Genomic DNA, 24,430 nt, shown 5'->3' on the forward strand with positions numbered 1-24,430 from the left:
CATGTGAGCTCTGCATGAGAAGCCGCCCTGTATCAAAGCCTGCAGACCTCTCCCTTTACTACCTCAAATACATTTCTCATCTGGAACTTTTGTCTAAGGAACCTATCAATAAATGTTCTGAAATGTAAACAGTTTGACTTATAGTTACCACTTTAAAATCATTTTGTTTCTAGTAGTCAAGAAACAAACTTTTTAAAGGAAAAAAAAGCTTCCAGTTGTTTAGGAGGAGATTCAAATTCTGTTAATAGATGGCCTCTTTCTTACTCCATCCAAAGGACATGAGAATCTCTCATACTCATGTCAACATTGGTCTACCTCTCTGTTGATAAGATTACAATCTGGCATCTTTTTAAAACTTGGGTGAGTATTGCAGTGAAAATCCCCTGTCAATCTTGCAGATGACCATAGTTGAAATTCTGGTGAAAACACAGTTTACTGAGATTGACACATTTGGTTGGCCATAGGAGCTAGTTTCCTTTTCCATCGGCATTTAGATACAGCCATTGTTGTGGTTTCCACTTAAAGAGTTTAAGACGGCATTAGATCTACTGCTGCTTTATGCTACAAATGAACAGTGACACATGACATAAAATCAGGCACAAGGGGCAGGCAGATTTCTAGATGATTTCTATGATTTCTAGATCTATAAAACCCTGTTGTTTTTAGAAGGGCTAGTAAGCTTACATAACTTGCTAAAATGCTATTGACATCTCAATAGAATGAACTGACATGTGTCCAGGCAGTCATATGTCTGGTAAAATTGTGGAGGGATTGTTTATGTAGCAACAAAACACTGCTATATCTACTGAACAAATGTTTGGTCCCCTACTTGTATCCCTTATCATCCACTCCTCAAAGATCCAGGAGAGAAATCTGTCTCAGAAGAGAGTGCCACAAAAAGCTTTTTTTTTTTTTTTTTTTTGCTTGAACAAGTTTGTGATTTTACTCTATGGAAAAAAATATCCTGAGAGATGCCAGCATAAATTTACAACGTTCAGGACATCGTATCTATCCATCTTTCATCTATCTGCTTATCATTTGCCTGTCTGTCTGTCTAGCTATCTATCTAAATATATAACTGCTGCAAACACTCAACAGAACCAGCTCTACTTAGACTGCACTTTGATGCATTTGGGTGAGAATTCTTTTGATCTATAAGGGAGTGCTTTTCCCATTTTATTTGTTTTTCTATTTTCTCTTTCTGTTCCTTTAGCTTTGATCCATTAATATTTTCTACGGTAAAACTTCCTATATTTCATCAAGTCATTTTTCAGAATAAGCATCTATCTAAGGTAAAGAAAAAATGGCTAAAAAATGTAAGTTAAAAAGACTACTGAGGGGCTGGAAAGATGGCTCAGAGGTTAAGAGCACTAGCTGCTCTTCCAGAGGTCCTGAGTTCCATTCCCAGCAACCACATAGTGGCTCACAACCATCTGTAATGAGATCTGGTGCCCTCGTCTGTATACATAATAAATAAATAAATCTTTTTTTTAAAAAAGACTACTGAGTAAATATTGTATGAAAAACTAGAGCATTGAGAGAAAACTCAGGATACAAAGCGGAACTGACTTGAATAAATAATAAATGTCAACTCAATAAATGGTCAGTTTCATCCAAGTAGATTATGATTTTTAAGAATTAAAAGGGCTTTCAAGGAGAAACATGATATTCATTACAATAACCTCAGCAGTGTACATCACTAAAACCTGGAAATGTGCATGTCAATGGTCACAGTACTGAGGTACGATCTGTGTCTACTACCTGCCACTATGACTGTTAAGGAGACTGTATATTTGTGGAAGACACTGTTTACTCGTCTTTTTGTGTTTGTTTTTGTTGTTCAAGACAGGGTTTCTCTGTGTAGCTTTGCGCCTTTACTGGATCTCGCTCTGTAGACCAGGCTGGCCTTGAACTCATAGAGATCCACCTGTGTCTGCCTCCCAAGTGCTGGGATTAAAGGCGTGCGCCACCACTGCCCGGCTAATTCATCCAATTTCTGGAGTGATTTACACAAATGTCTGGGGTCTGCAAGGCATCCCTTTACCTAACTTCACAAGAAGGAAAGGGATACCTGACGACCCCTCTGTCCACACCACTGAGTTGCACTTTCATGCTGACTCTAAAATTAGAATCTCTGTGTGCCCCTTTTTCTTCATAACTGCCTATTTGCTTCCTTATCTACCAAAGAATTCAAAAATAGATGGAACCAGCAGGCATGGTGGTACACACCAATAATCCTAGCATGGGGGAGGTAGAGGCAGGAGGTCAGACCCAAAGAAGGAAGGGAGGGAGGGAAGGAGGTGAAAGGAGGGAAGGAGAGTGGGAAAGGGAGGGAGGGTCAGGATCTTAGCCCAGTCCTATGCCCTTGTGTTACAGATAGGGAAATTGAGATCTCAAACTTAGCAACAGCTCTGCAGCTTACAGATCCACGTGCTGTGCTGTGCTGTGCTGTGCTAGAAACAGCTTGAAGCTGAGTCAGTGTGTTTGGCTTCTAAGGAGAGCTTTCAACCTCCTTATCATATTAGAATTTCTGATATACCTAAGTTATCTTTCATTGTAATATTCAAGGGCTCAAAAATCTGTAAAACAGGCCTCTCAAACTCTTATCTTTTCCACTTCTTCAATCATGAACTACATGACATCATCCCGAAAAACATCTTCATGACAATGCAGGACTCACTCCTACAGACGCCTCTGCCCTTTGCATCTCTCTTATCTGACTCATGTTTTTGGAAGGGGCTCAGATTTCATTCTGGAAGCTTCATAGACAGTGCCTAGGAATAGTGAAGTAAGTTTGTAACTCATTTTGCCCAGTAGACTGGCCTGGCCCTTAAATGAAACAGCTAAACTATCCACGTCTTAATTCTCAGCACCCAGTACAGCACCTGGCTTTTTCTTTTTTCTTCTTCTTCATCTTTTTTTTGTTAAAGCTAAGTAACAAACACTGAATGAATAAAGACTGACTAGAATGACTATGGAATATCATGTAAAACTTCCATGTGGGGATTTCAGACAAAATGTTTAGCCATAAAACAAGGCAAACAACAAAGTGGAAACATTTGGAAGACATATCAAGGGCAGGTTCCTATAACTAAGAGGCCTGAGGAATCAGTGAGAAAGGGATGAACAGGCCAGTGCAAGGACTAAGCATCTGCAAAAAGTACACTCTGGGGAAAGGGCACTAACTCCCAACACACACAGGTACACCTATGACCAGTGCCTGCAAATGAGCAAGAGCAACAGCTCCTCTGTCCATTCCTCCTTCCTCTATGAACTAGTCCTTCTTCATACATAGTAAGCCTGGTGCAGGTGGGCTGACCTCTGACAACCCCAAACTGTCCATCAGGTTTATCAAAATCCTATGTGACCACTTTGGGGCAAAATATAAAACAACCCATGATCAGAGTGGATCCAAAGAAACTTGACTGCCAGTATATGGGAAGAAAGCCATCTCTGGTGGGGTTACAAAAGCCTCTTTGCTATACTACTGGGAGCTGGTCAGATCAACACCAAAGCAAGGTATAGCAGAGATATTCTCAGAGCAGGTCTCCCCAACACTGACCTACTCTGGATTCCTTAGAAACACTAAGTTTGCAAAAACTTCATCTTTTCGCCGGGTGGTGGTGGTGCACACCTTTAATCCCAACACTCAAAGGCAAGAGGCAGGTGGATCTCTGTGAGTTCGAGGTCAGTCTGGGCTACAGAGTGAGTTCCAGGAAAGGTGCCAAAGCTACACAGAGAAACCCTGTCTTGAAAAACCAGAGAAAAAAAGGAAAAAAAAAAACCTTTATTTTTTCAGTTGAAGACAGTTTAACTTGACTTTGTACTACATGAAGCCAAAGTCATTACTATACTGTTAATACAGTTAAATTATTTTTATTTACTGTACTGTCAAAAATCATCAAGTTACACGACTTTCATTTAAAAAATTTGGTACATTTAATACTTTCTAATAGTCTGTATTTATTTAGTTATTGAAACTTCATCATCAGGCAGGTTATATACTAACCTAATAAAACTTTCATTTTGGTTACTCTTATTTATGGTGGAAAAGAAAGATAAGAACAAGTAGGAAGATGCTATGGGTTTCTGGTTTGCTCATTCTCCAGCTTCATCAACTCCACTCCATGTGCACAGGCACTCAGCAAAACTCACACCTCAGCACATGCATTTGCACTGCCACATTTCAAAGCCCCAGGCATTATCACTTCCTCTTTTTAAATGGCATAATAATGTGGGAAACGTTAAGTTCATCCTCACCTGCCAGTCAAACAACTCCTTTGTTAACAAAATAGATCTTTCCACTTTGTGAATGAGTGTGTTTGTGCATATGTGTGTGTGCTCGAACCTGTGTGTACACACGTGTGATGACTTATGTTTATCTCAAATTACCAGGATTTGGTTTTGTGATTAAATGATTTCATTTATTGGAAGACATGGCTGGGAAATGGAAAATCCCATTTGTACTTTAACGAGCAGAGACTATGATTCATCTCAAAATCATGTAACCACTAGAACCTGGGAGTCAAACTCATCTGAGTAGATATAAATAACTGAGGCACTAACATGTATCCTGTTTTAAGACAAATTTCATAACAAGCTCACATTTCTATAGGGAATATCTATATAAATGGAAGGAAAAAAATCTCTCCACCTACTGGTGGCTAGTGCTGAAAAGATTGGTCAATGACAGACCATTTTATTTGTTAAACAATAAATACAATTTCTAATGAGTGATACTTGAGCCTGTGCAGTCTAATATAAAAAGAAGTCTAAATAAAAACCCTTTCCCATGCTCTTCATTGGTTTAATAAAAGTGGCCAGGAAATGAATAAGTTCATAAATGAAAAAAATTCATTCTAAATAAATGTGCAACTCATGTTTTAATAAACACTTAGGGTCAGTGTTTTGGCATTTAAGGAGGTAATAAAACAATTGTGGCATGAAAAATGTATTATTGAATGATATTCTTTTTTTAACCTTACTTGAATTAAAAATGATTTAGTTGAATCCAACACTCTTTCACTAGACTTTTTAGTCAATCATGACTAAGACAGAGAAATTCAGAGGGTGACTGGAAATTTGCTTTGTATCCATCACTCCTTGAATGCCCCTTGTGCACAGGGTGTGACATTAAAGGCTGTCTTAGTTAGGGTTTCTAATGCTGTAATAAAACACCATGACCAAAAGCAACTTGAGGAGGAAAGGATTTATTTCATCTTACAGCTTTTTTTTTTTTTTTGGTTTTTCGAGACAGGTTTTCTCTGTGTAGCTTTGCGCCTTACCTGGAACTCGCTTGGTAAACTCGCTGGCTCTGCCTCCCAAGTGCTGGGATTAAAGGCGTGTGCCACCACCACCCGGCATTTTACAGCTTTTAATCTATCACAGAGGGAAGCCAGGGCAGAAATTTAAGGAAGGAAGCTGGAGGCAGGAACTGAAGTAGAGGCCATGCTGGAGTGATACAGGATTGCTCTCCAGGCTCACAGTCAGATTTCTTATACTTTCTAGGACCCACAATGAATTGGGCTCTCCTACATCTATCATTAATCAGGAAAATACCCCCACAAACTTGCCTATAGGCAAATCTGATGGAGGCTTTTCTCAACTGAAGTTCCCTCTTGCCAAATGACCAGGTTTTATCAAGCTGACAAAAAAAAAAAAAAAAAAAAAACACAAAAAAAAACAAAAACAAAAAAACCAGCAACAAAACTAAAAACCTAACCAGCACAGAGGCCCTATCTACATTGGTGTAGGCAAAAATAAGCCCATCTTTCGTTAAACGCACCTTTCTAGGGATTTTGTCACAGTGACAGAAAAGTGACCAACACAGGTCCTTATGGAAATTGAACTTAACACTATGTTCTTAAAATCAGGGCAAAGTACAGGAAGAAGCCCCTGAAAACTGAGGTGTCTTGAAGCCTAAGCTTCATTTGTTTCCTGGTAAAACAGCTATGACTCCACTGAGCATCGTATTTTCTACCGATCTGTGTAAAGAGTATGGCTGCCTAAACAATGGCTCTGGTGTGAGGGTCAAGGTTTAGACCTTACGATCTTTCTGACATCTGCTAGGTGTATACAAGTTCAATGTGCTCTTCCCTTCATTTAATCATGAAGAGCAAAGTCTCAGGTGTATTTCAGTTCTCATGTGGTAACAGAAAGTGCCTTCCTTTCCTTCAGGAACAAGAATCCCTGCTCAGCTCTTTCCCCATCGTCCAGGGCAGGCCAGGGTCCCTAGTTCGTCCTGACCTGACCTCCAGCTCCATGTGCAAGTGGCTGTCCCACCCCTCTCAAGCAGCATAAGTGACATCTGCTGAGAAAGAAGTTTCCTTTTCTTACACTGGGGCTAGGCTGGGATTCTTTTGAGTCAAAGTATGAGGTAGGAGCTACTGCAGCCGTCCTACTACTACAGAGAGGAGAGAGAATGTCTGAACTACCACGGGCTGTGGAGCAGAAGCTAAGTCTGAGGTCTACAGTGGCAACAGACGCATGGTGGCATTATTTGAGCCACTGAGCAAATGTTCCTAAAAAGCCAAGCCCTCTCTGAATCTTTCAGTTATAAGAACCAAAGGTGCTGATTTGATGTTTGAGCTATTTGAGCTGAGTTTTCTGAACTTTCAACTTAAAAGGTTTCTGCCATAATTAGAAGCCACAGAGACAGTGTAAGTTGGTGGTATAAAGAAATACTTAATTTTTCATGTTTGTATGTTTAATAGTTTCTCTAATATTATAAGCAGTAAGGAATATGATATTATTTGGGACTTCAAATGTTAGCAAAAACAAACTCTAGAATTATTGACTGCTAATTCTAGAATTGTTAGTTAGATCAAGACTCCTAATCTTTGTTTTTAAAATGACTACTTTTCTTATTAATGCCAGTTAATAACATTTAATAATCTCAATTCTGCCTTGAACTGTTGGGAAACAATTTCCCACTGCAGCCTTCTTTGGCTGTATCTGTTAGAGCTGTGAGACGTCCCTGTGCTTCTGGGTGGTTCCTCCTAATGCAGTAGCGCTGTGCCCACCGCAGACTGCCTCCCTCCTTCCCTCCCTCCCTCCCTCCCACCAATGGCACACATCCAATGTCACTTTCCCATTGGTGCACAGGAAGAGACATTGTCATCCATTAAAACCTTGGGTATTAGTGGGCTTTATAAAGGGTAGTCCTGGGTTCCTAGACCATCTGCATGGAAGTTCCTATTAAGAAATCCAGTGAACCATGGGAACAATGCGAGGGTAATTTATTAACATATCAAGAGGCTTTAATTTGCTAACATTTTCCCATCCTGTTAGTGTGACCGAGTGTAAATAACAGACTGCTAACGCACTGGTCAGGACGGTGGGAGAACTGTAAGCCAAAGCTACCTCTCTTCTCTTTTCCCTCTCACGCCTTCAACTACCCAGTACCAAGGGCCGATTCCATGCTTGCAAAAGGAGACAGTTCTTATGCACGGTCCCTGATTAACTCGGGCTCCGCCTGTTTGCCTCCGCTATTTATCTCACCCTTCATACAATGGGGAAGGGAATGTGAGTCACAAAAGGCAAAGCCCTGTCAACGGAGGAGGCACACACTGAGCACTCTGAAGGCAGCTTTTCCAGTTACTTCAGATGTACAGGCTGTCACCCCAGCCAGTTGGGAGGTTGAGACAGAAGGACCTCAAGTTTAAGACCTATCTGGAGGCAGAGTGAGTGCAAGGTGGCATGGGTAACTTAGTGAAACCCTGTGTTAAAATAAAAGAGAAAAGGGGGGCTTAGGATGTGGTTTGGTGTAAAACACTGCCTACCAGACACAAGGTCTCCAGTCCAGGAATCAGCTCCACCACCCCAAAACCAGTGATCTCACCATTTCACATGGGGAAATGAAATTCTGTTACCACTAGCAAACACTCTAGCACATAACTCCTATAGTCCACCAAACGAACACAGTATTTTCTTTGGCTGTATTAGTATTTCAGGAAGGTGTGAGCCCAACTGCCTTGGGGTATCTGAACACACGCCCCAGGAAGCCCATTCTCCTTCACCCTCACCACTGCTAGTTTCCTACTCTTAGGATCTAAGTTCTCTTCTTTGTTCAGGACTGATCTCTCCCCAAGAGGCTGATCTCACTCGTTCCCATTGGGCTCACCTATGTATCCAGTGCAGAGGCGTTTTCTGCACAAACAGTGAGCACATGTTAAGTGATTGTTAACAGAATGACTGGAAGAAAGGAAGAAATCTGGGTGTGTTAGTTTCCTTTGACTAAGACATCATAGTTGAATTTCAGATCAAAAGGACCATTCCTCCTTTATTTAAAAAAAATCTTTAATAACTATAGTAATACACAGCATATGAGGGGTCCTAATTTGCTTTTTGTTGCTGTGATAGAACATTATGAAAAAAAAAACAACTTGGAGAGGTTTTATTCTAGATCATAGGTCATAATCCATCATCCAAGGACACCAGGGCCGGGAAGCGGGAACTGAAGCAGAGGCCATGGAGGAATGCTGCTTACTGGCTTGCTCAGCCTGCTTTCTTATGTAGCCCAGACATGCCCACCTGCCCAGGGGTGGCAACACACAGTGGGCTGGGCTCTCCCACACCAATTAGCAATTAAGAAAATGTACCACAGACATACACCCACAGACCAATCCAATGGAGTTAATTCCTCAGTTGAGGTTCTCTCTTCCCAGGAGACTCTAGTTTGTATCAAGTTGACAAAAACTAACCAGTATATGAGGTGAGCATACAATGTGCATGGTTCTTGAAAATCTACACTATAGAACTTCATTTTCACATACACACATGCACACATAGTATCTAATAAACTGTATCTACCAATGTTAAAAAGACATGACTTACATAATTTTAAAAATCACATTTACTTACTTGTTCATGTGTGTTGTGTGTGTATGTGTATGTGTGTAGGCCCATGTGGAGCCAGAGTCTGTTCTGTCCTGGGGAATGAGGATAGGTCAGCTTGATGGTAAGTGCTTTACCACTGGAGATAAGCCATGTCTCTGGCCCACACAGACAAGACTTTAGAGAGCAACTTTAACTGTTACCTTTGCACTGAATAGGTTTTGTGTTAATGACCAATGAGTATCCCTCTATCCTGGCAAACATGTACAGTGTCTGTCTGTACAGCATACCCTCTACAACAGCATACAATAGGCATATGCTGTTGGCATCATCACTTCCTGAAAGATATTTCAGATCGTAGAGCATGTGGCTTATGGTAATGACTAAAAATTCTAACCAATATACACAGCATTAATTAATTAATGCTTTTAGGCCACACATACATAGCACCTCATCAGAGCTCATCACTATGACCTGCTTATCCAGGTCTCAGCACTCAGATGAAGAAACTGAGGCAAAGAGAAAGAGTAATTTTGCTTAATGCCCTGCACTGTAAATGAGGACCTGCTATTTGAGTGACATGCTAGGCACTACCAAGCATGCACAATTTAAAAACCGATTCATAGGGGGTGTGACTCATAGTGTTCATTGGGAGCTCAGGCAGCAGCGCTGCTGTGGGCCATTTCTAATTCTTAGCTGCACTTCAGCTTGGCATCTCATTTAACGTTTCACTTAAAAATTAGGTTAACTTACCCCTAATCTGCTTTGGAGTCCGTACCCTCATCCTGAGTCCTTTTGAGGGTCCCACCTTCTCCATCAAAACAGATCCTTGCTGGTTTACCTTCCTGCCTCCTTAATGCTAAGCCCTTTCCAGAGGACACCTGCTACTGTGGTCAGGACAACATTTCTCTTCACTTCAGGAATACAGCACACGAGCGACTGGCTGTTAGGCTTTGTACTAACTTTAGATTTCTCCCCAGGACTAACCCTCGGCAACTTCTTCCTGACCCTGCTTTCTCAGACACCCATTGTTCCCATGATGGTGCTAATAATGTCACTGATAGTTGCACAATTCCTGTGGCTTGAGTTGATAAGAATTGAAGACTGATCTACAGCAGAAGGATAACTTTCTCACAGACTCACTGAGTATGTACACTCTGGCAGAAACCCTTTCTGCTGAAGCTCTAGTAGAGTGGGTTTCTGTGCATTTAACTGTTACCTTTGACAGGTCCCTGAAGTTTCCTGGAAGAGTCAGGTCCAGTTCTTCTGATTCATAGTTTGTTAACACCCATGGAAACACGGGATATTGGTTCAGATCATTATATGTCCGTCCTAGTAGAGAAAAGAAAACAAGTGAGTGTGTATGCCCTAACTTCTTAAAAAGCAGTTTCTGTGCTTATCATGAGTAAGGCAACCATTGTATTTCAGGAGGAAAGACCTCTCCTATTTGACTAAGTCTCTGTTTAATCAGAAGTGCTCGGATAACCACATGTCCAAAGTGTCTTCCCTCAACAATTCAATGAGACCTTCCACACAGGTGGCACAACTGGCTGGTCATCACACAGGATCCCCTTCCTTGGGATTAGCCTCCCTTATAAGTTGTTGTGGTAATGAGACTTAGTTCTATCTGCAGCATGTGAACAGAGGTGATTTGTGTCACTGTGAAACCTGGTCCACTGAGACTTCCCACGTGTGCATCGATATTACTTCTGTTGATCTTGACACGGACAACCTTCAACCTGAGAAGCAGAACCCTGTCAGCCGAGGACCTTGAAAAGGTCATGGAGGGCGCCAGGCCACTGAACTGCATGTTTGGAGCTTATTATCAGATGATAATCTGCTTCTGCTGTACGGAAGATACATGCAAAAACTGCACTGTCAGTAAACATGCTATGTTTAGTATGCATCAAGACTCAGTGAGAGGCTGGGAATGAAGCTCAGTAGTGCAGTGCTTGCCAGCATGAGTAAGGCCTAGGTTCTTTGGAGGCACTGAAAATCCACAGCGAGAACCTGCTCATGCAGGGAGGTGCTGTGATGGCAGGAGGAAGTGGAGACGGGTGCCAAACACACTCCTTTCCCTGCGCGTTGCTTGTCTTTCCCTGCTATACTGTTGCAGGTGGGTAGAGAACTGTGAGCCGTTGGGCTTGTCTGCTTGCTTTTAAAAGAGTGGTTCAGTATCTTCAGTAGGGCCCAAAGCATGTTGGGAATGTGGAAGCTTCATGGGACATACTGACTCTCCTAATTAGCTAGGCAAAGGATGCTACCATATTTAAGTAACAGTGTCCAGACTAGTGTGGTGGTACAGACTTGTAATTCCAGTCATCTAAGAGCCTGAGGTAGAAGGATCTTGACTCTCAGGCAGGCCAGAGCCACACAGTGAGATTCTGCCCCAAACTGAGGTGGGTTGTGAAGGAGATAGAAACTGAGTAAGCAAGACAAACCACGGCTAACTGCTTCAGGTTAGGCAGGGAGACAGAGGCCTTCCTTGTTTGTTTGGTTTTTTAAAAACCTTTATGTCTTGGCAGATATTCTCTGGCCAGTAAGTGCTCTCGATGGAAAATTTAAATGCTCCTGTACATAAAAATCGTATAAGAAAAAGGGCACATATTGAGGAAATTATCATTTAAATATAAATGTGTTTGTAATAAAGGAGAAGATATTATGCTACTGTCAGAAACATTCTAGAGTAAAGAGAGCCTCATTTTTACAACACACACACACACACACACACACACACACACACACACACACACTGATACAATGTTAAAGTCACAGCTCAGGACATTTTCACTAACCCTGAATTTTTGTAAGCAATTTCTAATAATTCCTAGAAATAAAAATAAATGATAAGAAAACTTTAGTAATTTTTACATTACTATAGCTTCACAACATCATTTCAATTGAACAAATACAATAAACTTTTTTTAAAAAATGTAATGGCATTACCCCACTTTTGGTAAAATTTTCTACTTCCTCTTGCAACATGGACAGTCAATATATATTTTTTACTTGAATTAAAAATTTACAGTGTGCCAAAGGTCACAAAGATAATAAGAATGATGAAGTGGTACTTTAGAAGAAGTTTGTATCCCAAAGTTTCAATGAATCAGCATTCTTTATTTTACTGAACATCTTCATGACATGTGAAAAACTAAGTGCATTAACTCTCCCAAAGGAAATATTTCCAAAGTAATATCTACTCATCTCTGGTCATCTAGCATTCACTTGTTGGCTGTTTTTGCTTTTCTCTTGAGCACAGCCCACACATATCACATGCAACAAATACACCTGTGCTATCCTGGTAGGCTCTTGCCTTCTCTGCTGGTGGTAAGAGCTCACCACGTTACACATTCTGCTAACTATACTTCTGAGGATGTATCTCAGAAGATGCATATTAATATTGGAAGCCCACGACACTAATCTACTCAAACAATAAAAGTGAAGCACAGTAAATGAGATCTCAGAAACACTGGATATGTTTCTTCATTAAAAAAAAAAAAAAAACTTTTTAATTAAACCATCCAATTTAATGTTTTTATATGGCACTTTAGTTTTGAAGGTAAAGTGATCTAGAGACAGCTGACAAGGAAATTATAACTGCAATTCCTTGGTGAAAATGTTAATGACAGCAAAGTATCGTTTAATGAGATGGCAGCGGCACCTGGATTAGCACGCTGTAAGAACGCTGTTCTTGTGTCATTGGCGTCTTCACACTTTACAGACATTTTGTCATCTCTAGGTCATTAGGAAAGAATTTTTAATGATTTTTCTTGAAGCAAGCAGTTCAAGTTACATCTAATTAGATGACAATAATAAGCCCAACACATGCAGTAGCTAAATATATACATAATTAACCAGGGAGAGCTTGTTCATCACGGAGTAAGAACCTGGAAAGTGCTAACCAGGAGAACAGGGCTTGGGTTGGAAAGTTGTGCTGAATTCATTAGCTGATCATATGAAAAACAACTCAAAAGGAAAAAAAAAGCCTCTCAAGTCTAACGGGATCATTTACACAAAGCTATGTTAGCGATCAGTCTGGTGCTGTTGTTGTTTTGTTTTGTTTTAATGCAAGAACGCCAGCTCTTAATGTCTTTTTCCTAGCATTACCTCAGAATGTATAAAGTGAGGCTTAGGCTGTATCTGTCAGAATATAATGAGCAGAAATCAGGTCAACTCTGGGAGCCAGAGACCAAAACTGTACTTGTAGTTGAATTCCAAGCATCATTAAAATTATTTCACATAATCTACTATAATTTAATGTTTTTTGAAAGCTATCTCAAGTATTTATTTAAAAAAGAATTAAATACCATAGTTCTAATCTGGACTCTCATTCATTTTGAAAGCTAAGCCTTCAAGGTATATTTAATTAAATAAAGTTGGGTGTGGAGATACATGTTTGGAATCTTGCTTGGCACTTGGAGGATGTGGCAGGAGGGTCATGACTGCCTAGGATACACAGAGACACTGTCCTGATAATACTTAGGGAGCAGAGAAGGTACTGCCAGAACCCATGTGTGCTGCAGGTTCCCAGGGACATAGCATCAGGGATGAGAGCAGACAAAAATCACCTAGATGTCAGCTCTGACAGAGCTGGGCTTAGGTGCTACTAAAGTCTTAATTAACACTTCCATATTCTTAGTGAATATTTGTTAAATTTATAAACAGGACAAAGACTGAACACATTATTGAGCTTTAGGAAATTTCTTTGAAAAACCATGTTTTCTGAATATTTGGCAACCTCTCTAATATATATGCAACTGTTGGACTGTGTGTGCATATAGGGTGTTTATCACATGAGGCTTGAAAAGTCTACTGTCCTTATGCCATGCTTTATAAAGCAGTTGCTGCCACACGTTTCTAGTTTCATTGTTTCAAGCATCTAGAGATGAGAAAAGAAAATCAGCCAAGTCAAATAGACATTAAGAAGTGTCACCACAGAATGGGCCATGTGATGGACTGTATGATTCAGCTATTTTAGCACAGACAATAAACTCAAGTGTGTAAGAATGTAATTAAAATGTTGAAAAAATATGAATTGTATGAAGCCACACTGACCTTCTTTTATCAAAAGTATCAAACTTGAAAGGACTCTGATTCTGCTCCTTGACTTAGTTTTGGTTGCAAGAACCCCATGCCCATAATCCCAGTGAATTCACACAGTGGATCACATTCACCAGGATTCACCAACATAATGAACAAGTCTATTTAATGCCACTGCCCAGAGTACCAGTGCTGGTGCTCAATACAAACTGGCACTCACTTAGAACTTCCTGGTTGATGGCAGGAGAAGGGTGGCTGAGAAGTCTCAGGAGAGCATCTGCAGCAGCAGCACTCACAAGCCTCCTCCACTGCCATTCTCCTTCTAAGCATTCAGTTTGCCTGGATCATCATAGACATCTGTCCAAATCCTTGAAGAGTTCATTTAAACATTCCTTGAGCAGTCTGTATCTCTACCTAATCTTTCATTACAATCAACAGCTGTAAATGCCTTGCTTCTTTGTGTGAGCTCTATTCTTTTTTTTTTTTTTTTTTGAGTTTTGCTCTGTAGCCCAGGCTGGCCTGGAACTTTAAATCTTCTTGCCCCAGCATCCAAAATGCTTCCAGGGTTGAAAGATACCTCAGTATCATTACTTCAGCATGGCATCCTCAGCTCTACCCCAGCACCCATTTGTAAGAAAAACCTGGATGTTGGCTGTGCACTTGTAATCACATTGTTTGGGAGGTGAAGAAGGGTAGATCCCTGGAGCTCCCTGGCCAAGAATGACAGCCAAGGTGGACCTCTAGCTTCCACGTGCATGTGCATTCTTCACATAAACACACACACATACTTGCACATGTGTATGTGCACATGCTGACAGATGTACACAACTATGCCTGGCATTCTAAATGTCTCTGTATGCAAAGCTTATTATGGCAACCGGTTTTTAGACGGCTAGAGCAATGGTGCTCAAACCTGCAGCATGAGGCCTACTTTGAGGCTCTGAAAGGCAGACTGCTGTGTCCAGTGCCATTTCTAACACTGTAGGGCTGCAGAAGAACAGGAGCATCTACATCTGTCACTCCAGGTGGTGCAGGTGCTGTTGGCTACAACCTCACTCTGAGAAGAGTGAGTGCAGGAAGCTAGGATGGCTTTTTCCCCACAACACACACTCTGTCTCTTGCTTTCCTCTCTATTCACCACCCTACTGCTATTGCTTATATCCAAATTCCATCCCATCCTACCCTTTCTGTCTGCAAACTCTGGCTTAGAAACCCCAGGTCTCTAAGAAGTGAAACAAAAGCAGGCATGCTGATTTCTATGCGGGTCATACGCAGATCATCACAGTCACTCACATTTCTCCTCTGCTCACAGCCTTCTGAAATATAATCTCACTATATATCCCATGCTGGCCTTGGATTTGCTTTGTAATTCAGCTGCACTCAAACTCACCATCCTCCTGCCTCAGCCACCCATATATTAAATTACAGGCATGTGCCACACTTGGCTTCAAGTATAACTTTTAGAAGGGACTGCAAAATTATCTCTTACCCAGATTTAGAAGAAGTATCCTGACCTAGTCAAACAAAGTGACTCTTAGAAAGAAAACAGGCATGATGTGGTTGCAGGGGGCACCATACCACAGCTTTGGAATTTACTGACACTCATTCACTAAGGGCATCAGCAAGAACAACAACTGGCTCCAGAAAACAGTAAATCAGAGACTGTTCTACGCACAGGGTACAGCACACTCCAACTTAGAACAGGAATATCACCATTAGAATACCTGCTGTTCTAGAAACTCAACTAGAGGTGAGGTGCCTCACTCTGCTCTTCAGCTGTCTATTTAATAGCTCCAAACAGCTAGCCCAGTCAAGGAAAAACTCAAGTTCATCTAATGGGAGAAAATGAATCTATTATTTTTTCTCTCTGCTCCAAAGGGAGTTGCTTTCCAGGTCTTGGGTATGTGTTAGACCTAGTTACATTTGCAGTAGACTCTGCCCTTGCTTAATATATACCTCAATAAAGAAGAAAGTCTTAACACAAAATATAGAAAAAATATTGCAGACAAACATAAAAAACAATATTATCTTCCAAACAACAGACAAATAATTATGTACCTGAAAATAATATACTATGCAAACAAATTTTTTTAATAATTTGAAATACTTAATATACAGAAAGACACAAATTTCAAAAGTAAAGAGTTAATAAAATGAAATATAGATGGTAAATTATACTTACAAAAATAAAGAATGAATGTAAAACTAAGTAAACACTTTTTTTTTTTTTTTTGGTTTTTTTTCAAGACTTGCTTTGTAGACCAGGCTGGCCTCGAACTCACAGAGATCCGCCTGCCTCTGCCTCCCGAGTGCTGGGATTAAAGGTGCCACCACTGCCCGGCTAAGTGAACATCTTTATATTGTACAAGAGTGATTAAAATTGATTCATTTTTTAGTTTAAAAATAAGGGAAACAGGGCTAGAGAGATGGTTTAGTGGGTCAGAGCTCCTGTTGCTCAAGTATGAGGACCTGAGCTCAAGTCCCCAGAACCCACAAGAGAAAGCTGGGGTGGGTACATATGCCTATGGGGGATAAAGGAGGAACTTCCTGGCTGCTAGCCTAGTTTCAGTTTAATCAAGAGAGCCTTTCTCAAATCAGTAAGGTAGAGAGTGATACAGCTGGACATCTTGTGTACATGCCTACACACACATCACATACACACATAAAATAAAATAAGACAGGGAAATATAGCTTAGGAGACTGCTAAAAATTTAACTAATTCTCTAGGAGAACTAATAAAATGACACCTACATTCTAGATCATAACACATGAGAAACTATCTCTGTGGTCAAATACATACAATAGAATAGTAGAAGCAACAAACATTAAAAGCAGCAGCATAAAAATATGACATAGATCCAAACATGCCAACTACCACAAAATGATATCATGTTATACATTTCTTCTGAAGGATAAAACCTGTGATTGAGGGAAAGCCTCAAAGTTCAGTGTCTGACCTAAGACACATAGGTGGCCTGCCTGGGATTCTGACCCTCTTATCTTTGGGGCACACAAGTGGCCTGTGTGGGGTTCTGACCCTCTTCTCTGTGGAACACACAGTTGGCCTGTGTGGGGTTCTATTACAATCAATCCGTGTGAGTCTATTAAATGGGTAACAGAATTTATTAAGATATAAACTGAGGAAATACACTCATGATTACAGAATGGAGTAGACAGCAGAAGTCATCTAAGGACTCTGGTAATACTTATTTTATTATTATTTTTTAAATAGCTGTGGTCAGCCTTTGCAAAAAAAAAAAAATCAGTAAAAGGTTCTTGTGGTCCTTGGAATATCTTTGTGTATAACTCAGTTGGTTTTCCTGGCTCTGGAATTTTTTCCCCAAGCATTCAGAGCTGTTGTACAGCATAGGGATACTGTATGCTCATCATAGTGGCTTGTACATTTCTATCAGTGAAATGTTCCTCACCAAGACTACTTTTGGCTGCCCAACGTGTTGGCTTGACTTTCCACCTAAAACTTGAGAGAACTTAAAAGACGATTCTGAAATGGAGCTAAAACCAGTTTCTAGTGTGTCTCTCATGCCAGCTTCGGCCTGTGGACTTGAGCTACAGTATGGTGGGTTTGTAGCATATCGGCTTGACCTGCAGCATGCTGGATTTCCACAACGGTACACAGAGGCGTTTCCAAGCTGCACAGTATGCTTTGTGGTGGATTTAGCTTTTGCCAGTACAGACAAAAAAAAAAGTTTCTGGGCTACATGCTGTTGGATGGAGGCATGGACCCACTGCCTCCCAGAGTTAGCAGAGAGCATGGCTCCCAGACCTGGAAGTGAATTTCCTCCGCCATGTTGAAAAGCTGAAATGGGTGGAGTCAGCAGCCAAGGCTGCAGCTTCATTCTTAAACACACAGTTTAGCAGTTTAAAAAATCTCTCCTGGTCAGACAAGGAGTATAGATTCACAATAAATCAGATTCAGATGGAATAAAACTCTAAATGGTTTACAGTGTGTGTAAAAATCTATGCAGGCTTGGAAGAGAGAGAAAAGGAGAACAGACAGTTTTATATAAAGAAATAGTTTAAAAAATAAAGTCTTTAAAGAGACAGTCAAAGTAATATAAAAATAAGCCACATGAAGATAGAAATCAAACACAGAGTCTGGATTATATTGTCTTTGGGGTTTTTAACTGCAAAAAGACATTTGATTGTAAAGGCTGCTGAATTTAACCAATATATATATATTAAAGGTATCTTGACTTCAAAATTTGGATCTAAGGATATGTTGCTTTGGAAAAAAAGCTCTGTTTTTTTTCCACAGGCAGCAAGAAGCCATGGATTTGTTCCAGGTTAAGGTGGATCAGATTTGATCAAACCAGACCTCCTGAACTTTAATGGATGGTACCTATCAACAAAGGTTATAGCTGGTCTTCCCAGGACTTGAACATTATCTCGAATTTTCTCAGGATCCCCAACAAGACTACCAGTGCCCACAATCAGCAGGAAGTAGCCTAGAAAACTACACCCACATTCCCAAAAACTGGATTATGGATATTTGTCTTTGTTAGAGATTGGTTATAAATTGTTATTGGTCATAGTCAATATGTTTCTAAAAGAAAAAAGGGGAAATAGGATATAGATATGATAGGATGAAAAGGTAGATTATTGAATATACTTTTGTTTGTTTTTTCAAGACAGGGTTTCTCCATGTTGTTTTAGTGCCTATCCTGGATCTCGCTCTGTAGATCAGGCTGGCCTTGAACTCATAGAGATCTGTCTGGCTCTGCCTCCTGAGTGCTGGGATTAAAGGCATGTGTTACCACCACCTGGCTGAATCTGCTTTTAAAGAGCAACTTGTTTTAAATGTTTTACATTGCTATAGATTTTAGTTTATTACAAATTTAAAGCTAATTTTGTCATACTGTATTATATATATTTCTATTCTTGTTTAAGAAACTCATTTAAAATTGTAATGTAATTAAGAAATACAGATTAATAATTAGTCATCTATAATAATCACGTTTATATTTATGTTAGTTAAGTTTTATAGATATACATAGATATATTTCAATTAGGTAGGTGATCTTCAAACACTTCAAAGACCTACAGAATATGGCATTTAAAATGTTTTAAAAGCTTGGACTTTTCTGGACAGTGAGACATGTCTGCTCCTGGCAGCACTGATTTACTTCAGAGAGGAGGATGGGCATCGAAGACATGGAGTTTATCTTCTTCTTGGCAAAAATAGCTATTTGGGCAAGAAACTGCTCTTGCCTCGACTGCTTGACAGGATGTTATAAAACTGGACATGCAGGACCCATAGGAAGGTGACCACTGAACTTTGCAAGCGAGATGGTCTTTCATGTTCCTGCTTCATAGAAAAAACTGCCATTCTACAAGATACAGAGAGAAGCAACTGAAAGTCTCTAGGCCTATAGGCTGAAGAAGAATGCCCCAATGTTGCAGAGTAACTTTGGGTAACTGTCCAGGTAGCCAGCTGTCTCTGTCATTCTAGATTTTTGGAATTTTTTTTTTTGCAAAATGCACTTCCTGTTTACTTAGGTAATATTATATCCTTCTGGGGTCTTTGGTGTAGTTGAAGACTAGATAGTTATAATTTTCCTTGGTTATGATAAAAGATAAATTAGATACAAAACTTCAGACTCACAAATATAGGCTCGAGAATAGAATATTTTCTTTAATTTTGCCAAGTACAAATAGACTAGATATTATAACTGTAATTCTTGCTTGATAACTGCTCTATTATATACAATTTTACTATGTTAAAGTTAAAATCTTCCTTTTTGATTAGATAAAAAAGGGGAAATGCTGGGGGGTGTCTTTCTATATGATGTGACTATATGTTTTTTTCATTAGTTAATAAATAAGCTGATTTGGCCTATGGTAAGGCAGCTTAGAGGCAGGCAGGAAATCCAAGGGAGAGAGGAAGGAGAAAGGCAGAGCTGGAGAGATGCCAGCCTGTTGCCCAAGGAACAAGATGCCAACAGACTGGTAAAGCCACAGAATACATGGCAAAACATAGGTTAATAGAAATGAGTTAATTTATGATATAAGAGCTAGCTAGCAAGAAGCTTGAGCTATAGGTCATCCAGTTCATAATTAATATAAGCCTGTGTGTTTGTTTGGGTTTGAGCTGCTGTGGAACTGGGCAGGACACAGGAAAACTTATAGTTACAGGGTTCTGACCATCTTTTCTGTGGGACACACAGATGGCCTGTCTGGGGTTCTGACCCTCTTTTCTGTGGGACACACAGGTGGCTTGCCTGGGATTCTGACCCTCTTCTCTGTGGGACACACAGGTGTCCGGTGTGGAGTTCTGACCCTCTTCTTTTTAGTGGGTGTTTATGCTTTGCTGTGAAGTCATATACTTACCTAAGAAGCATTGACTCTCTGCAACTGTGAATTGAGTGTCCATAGTTCAAACAGGACCAAAAGTATAGGGAAAATGGCTAGTTAAAGAAATCCACCCTGACCCTGGAGCCCAGAACCAGTGAAAGAAACACACCCTGGATCTGGGACCTCAGCCAATGAAAGAAACACTTTATTCCTGAACCTAGAACCTAAGAAATATGCCTTGACTCTGAAAGCAGTGCCAAAGAAACATACTTTGTCCTTGGAATCAGAGCCAGTGAAAGAAATACGCCCTGGCCTTAGAATTACAGCCAAAAAGCTAAGAAAGGCCAGTGAAAGAAACACAGTTTGACTCTGAAATCAGGGCCATCTCTGCCCCTAACCTATGAAACCAACCAATCCCTGAACAAAAAAACTAACCAATCCCTGGACAGAAAACATTCTCCCTGGAGAAACTCTGCCCCAAAGAGATCCTATATAAACCACTCTGCCTGTTCAGCTGTGGGCTATTCTCTCCACCCTGGCAGAGGCAGCCACTCTCCTGGACTCCTCCTTCCCTAATAAATCTCTTTCTTAAAAGAGTCTTGGGTGTGAAGATTCATGGGCACAGAGAAGAACAACGTCCCTTAGGGGACTGAGCAAGGTGGAGCAGAAAAACTAACAACTTTTCTCAGAGCTGAGGAGATTGCTACATTTCTGCAGGGGTTTCCCCTTTAGCAGAGTAAAGCAAAAGAAGTAACATCGTAGGCTGGAGAAGAAGCAGAGCTCTGCTGGGAAACCCCTTTAAGTGAGGACTGAGCAAAGCTCAGGTGTAGAGGCTCTCCAGAAGAGGAGCAGGATTGCTATATTCTGCAGGGAGACCATCCCCCACTGCACCCCAACTCTAAGTATTGCCCGACTCCCCTGAGCAGACAGGATACCTTTCCCCCAGAGTTGCAACACTCCCTTACAAAAAGTACTTTTAAAAATGTACTTATCTAGAACCTACACAGCCCTTGTCCTGTTCTTGTCTGAATGACAAGGCTGGCATGGGCCCACATCATGTGAGAAGCTACAGCTAATGCAGTTGGTTTCATGGCTGTTGGAGGAGCTGGTGGGACCTGTGCAACCTCAGGTTTTGCTATGTGTAAGGTTCTAGGAACTGACAATCATAGTGCTGAGGGATTTCTGCCAAGGAAATTAAGTTATTTCTCTTTCATTCATTTATGCTCATTTCTTCTATGGGTGTAAATGATATAGTGAATTAATACTATTATACAGTTCATTTACTTTTTAGGGAGCAAACAGGTTTCTTTAAGATATGTTTGCCATATTTTGCTATAGCAAAAAGGGGAAACTAGGGGTTCATCATCATTCTCCACATTCTATTCTTCCCTTTGTATTATGTATTTTAAATTTCTTATCAGTGGATTCTGCTGGAATATCCACTGCAGACAAGCACTGGAGGGCTCCTGTTGCAAATCACCCACTGGAGCAATGGAAGAACCTTTCTACTGACACTTGGAGGGGACCCGATCTGGTGTTGGTGTGGGCCTGGGGTTCTGCTTATATCTTTCCTCAGGACAATAAAATTCCTCATTGGGTTTCTGAGCGCTGAGGGCACCCTGTGGCTGCAGCTGAAGCCCAACATGGTAGAGACCTACTGGACCTTCATGTAAAACTCTCCCCTTCTGATGCCAATGGGGATTAAAAGCCCAATATGACCAGCTTTAGCAAGCATTAACGTAAGCCTAGGAACTGCAGCCATGTGGTTGGATTCTCCAGAAGGTAATGTATGGTAACTGCTCTTTCAAGTATGTTTGAGACTGTGTCACCCAGACACCTAGGAGATTAAGGATAACACTGAGGATCACTGACCTCCATTTAGTAACAGTAGCATGCCAGCTAAGCATTTTCATTCTCACAACCCTATTCAAGCTGGATGGAGTAGTACCTACTTCTCAGGAGTGGCTCTGTGCAACATTTTTTTTGCCTCCTGAAATTCATTTATCCCCCTCTGAAGATACCTTAAAATTTGTGAGTCTGAATGTAGTCATTATGAGACCATTAGTTCTGTTCCTTGTGAGCTGCCTGTGTTTTCTTTATGGTTCTTAGTTGTTCTTTTGCAGAGCTGCCAGCTTGGGTCGTGCTGGGATCAAGAATAATGGGCCTCAGCGGTTCATGTTCCTGGAGTTGCGTCCATGCCAATGGATACCCACATGCCCCAGAAGAGAATTTGACATCGCTGCTGCCATTGTTGCTGTTATAACAGTGGCAACCACTGCTACTACTGTTTCTGGGATTGCCATTTCGTAATTGGTTACTACAGCTAGCACAGTGGAGACCCTGGCAGCAAAAGTAGCTACCACAGTTGATTAATCTTTCATTCTATTGGGCATGACAAATTTAAATCAATAGTTATATACATTTCAATTGGCCTTGAAAGCTATAAATTTACAAACTTAAGTTCCACTTGCTCTCAGGATACCATCTTACAAGGACTCTAATTTGCAGTAAGACTTGTTAAGGAAGGGAATGGTTCAGTTGCCTTTAACCTACTGGCTATGGGTGGGTTAAGACTTCTGTTGGTTGAACACACAGATTGCAAGCCCAGAGCCACTTAGAGATCTTTGGCAACAGTTAATTCTGCAGCTCTCACAGGACTGAGCCTGTATGATAATGCGTATTCAGAGACAGGTAAATTCCTGGGGGGCACTCACCAACCTAAGACAGAATGTCTGTGTGGCCTGGACAGGTGTCTCCATGACGGGTAAGGTGACCTGCTGACGTCCCATGCAACCTAAGTCAGAAGCTCATTTTTTAGTAAAAGAGGGGGGAGCTATAGGTTCCTGGCCTCCGTTTAGGGTAACTGTTGCCTTGCTTACTGACCTTGACCTTGATATCCTTCCTATGCTAATTCCCTGCGAGATTCCACCCCCCTGAATGCTTAAGGGAAGCCCCTTGTCTGTATATCCAGCATTTTGGGCATTAACTACTTAGATGCAAGATTGTAAAACATCAGGAGCAGGGGTGGGGGTTTAGCTCAATGGTAGAGCGCTTGCCTAGCAAGCGCAAGGCCTGGGGTTCGATCCTCAGCTAAAAAAAAAAAAAAAAGAAAGAAAAACATCAGAAGCGAACTTCTGCCATCTGGGTTCTCCCATTGTGCTGTAAGTCTGTATTTAAGACCTCCTCCCTCCTTCAATAAATGGCATTCGACATTCAAAAAACAAAAAACAAAAAACAAAAACACAGAAGAGGGGGTCAAGAACATGATGGGGAAACCCACAGAGACAGCTGACTGGTGCTAGTTGAAGCTCACTGACTCTAGACTGACAGCTCGGGAATCTACATGGGACCGAATTAGGCCCGCTGAATGTGGGTGACAGCTATGTGGCTTGATCTCTTTGTGGGGTCCCTGGCAGCAGGACCAGAACTTATCCCTGGTGCATGAACTGGCTTTTTGGAGCCCATTCCTTGTGGTGGGATACCTTGCTCAGCCTTGATACAATGAGGAGGGGCTAGGCTCTCCTTCAACTTGGTATGCCAGACTTTGTTGACTACCATGGGAGGCCTTACCCACTCTGAGGAGTGGATGGGGGCAGAGTGGGAGGGAGATGAGTAGGCTGGAGAAAGGGAGGGAGGGGGAACTGGGGTTGGTATGTATAATGAAAAAAATTCTAATAAACATATTTAATAAAAAAGATATGTTTGCTATATATGAATACACATATTAACATGTATTTATGACTAAAATAAAAAATATTTCAAGTAACTTTATTCCTTTTTGTTGACCAACCATGTTCTAGTGCCTGTAGTATCTACATGAATATTCAGTCACCTTTAAAAACAATGATTAAGGGACTAGCACTACTGCATCTGGGAGTCACACCAATAGTAAACAGGTCTGACACAGGCATTTAAGCCGCTGCTGAGATCCATCTGCCAGTGTATGGCTCCACACAGCCTGGTTCATAGAAGCAAACTCTACAAATCAGAATGCCTCGGGGCTTTTGAAGTTCAACTTACATAAAAAGAGGGAGGGACCAGGTTTCACCAACATCCACTGAGCCATCCACAATCTCTGATCAGGAGGAAGAAAACAAACCACTGTGTTCTCTTAATTGACAAGCACTGTAACTGTTTTCATCAGTTAGGAAATATAATCTGGGTTTTTATTCTTATTTGAGGACTTTAAGAAAAAAGATGCTGTCAGATCTTGGCCTAATCCAGGCAATATCCATGCTAGGCA

The 24,430-nt window shown here is 40.9% G+C and overlaps 1 protein-coding gene across 6 annotated transcripts in view; it reads right to left on the reverse strand.

Moving 5' to 3' along the window:
* Nbea (neurobeachin) overlaps positions 1-24,430 on the reverse strand; it is a 551,973-nt gene that overhangs the window by 71,782 nt on the left and 455,761 nt on the right. For all 6 annotated transcript variants that reach the window (XM_036189952.1, XM_036189948.1, XM_036189950.1 and 3 more), the window contains one exon: positions 10,055-10,167. In XM_036189952.1, the coding sequence (XP_036045845.1) occupies positions 10,055-10,167 (113 nt within the window). The remainder of the gene's footprint in view (positions 1-10,054; positions 10,168-24,430) is intronic.

The sequence above is a fragment of the Onychomys torridus genome, chromosome 6 (assembly GCF_903995425.1).
Source record: "Onychomys torridus chromosome 6, mOncTor1.1, whole genome shotgun sequence".
NCBI lineage: Eukaryota > Metazoa > Chordata > Mammalia > Rodentia > Cricetidae > Onychomys > Onychomys torridus.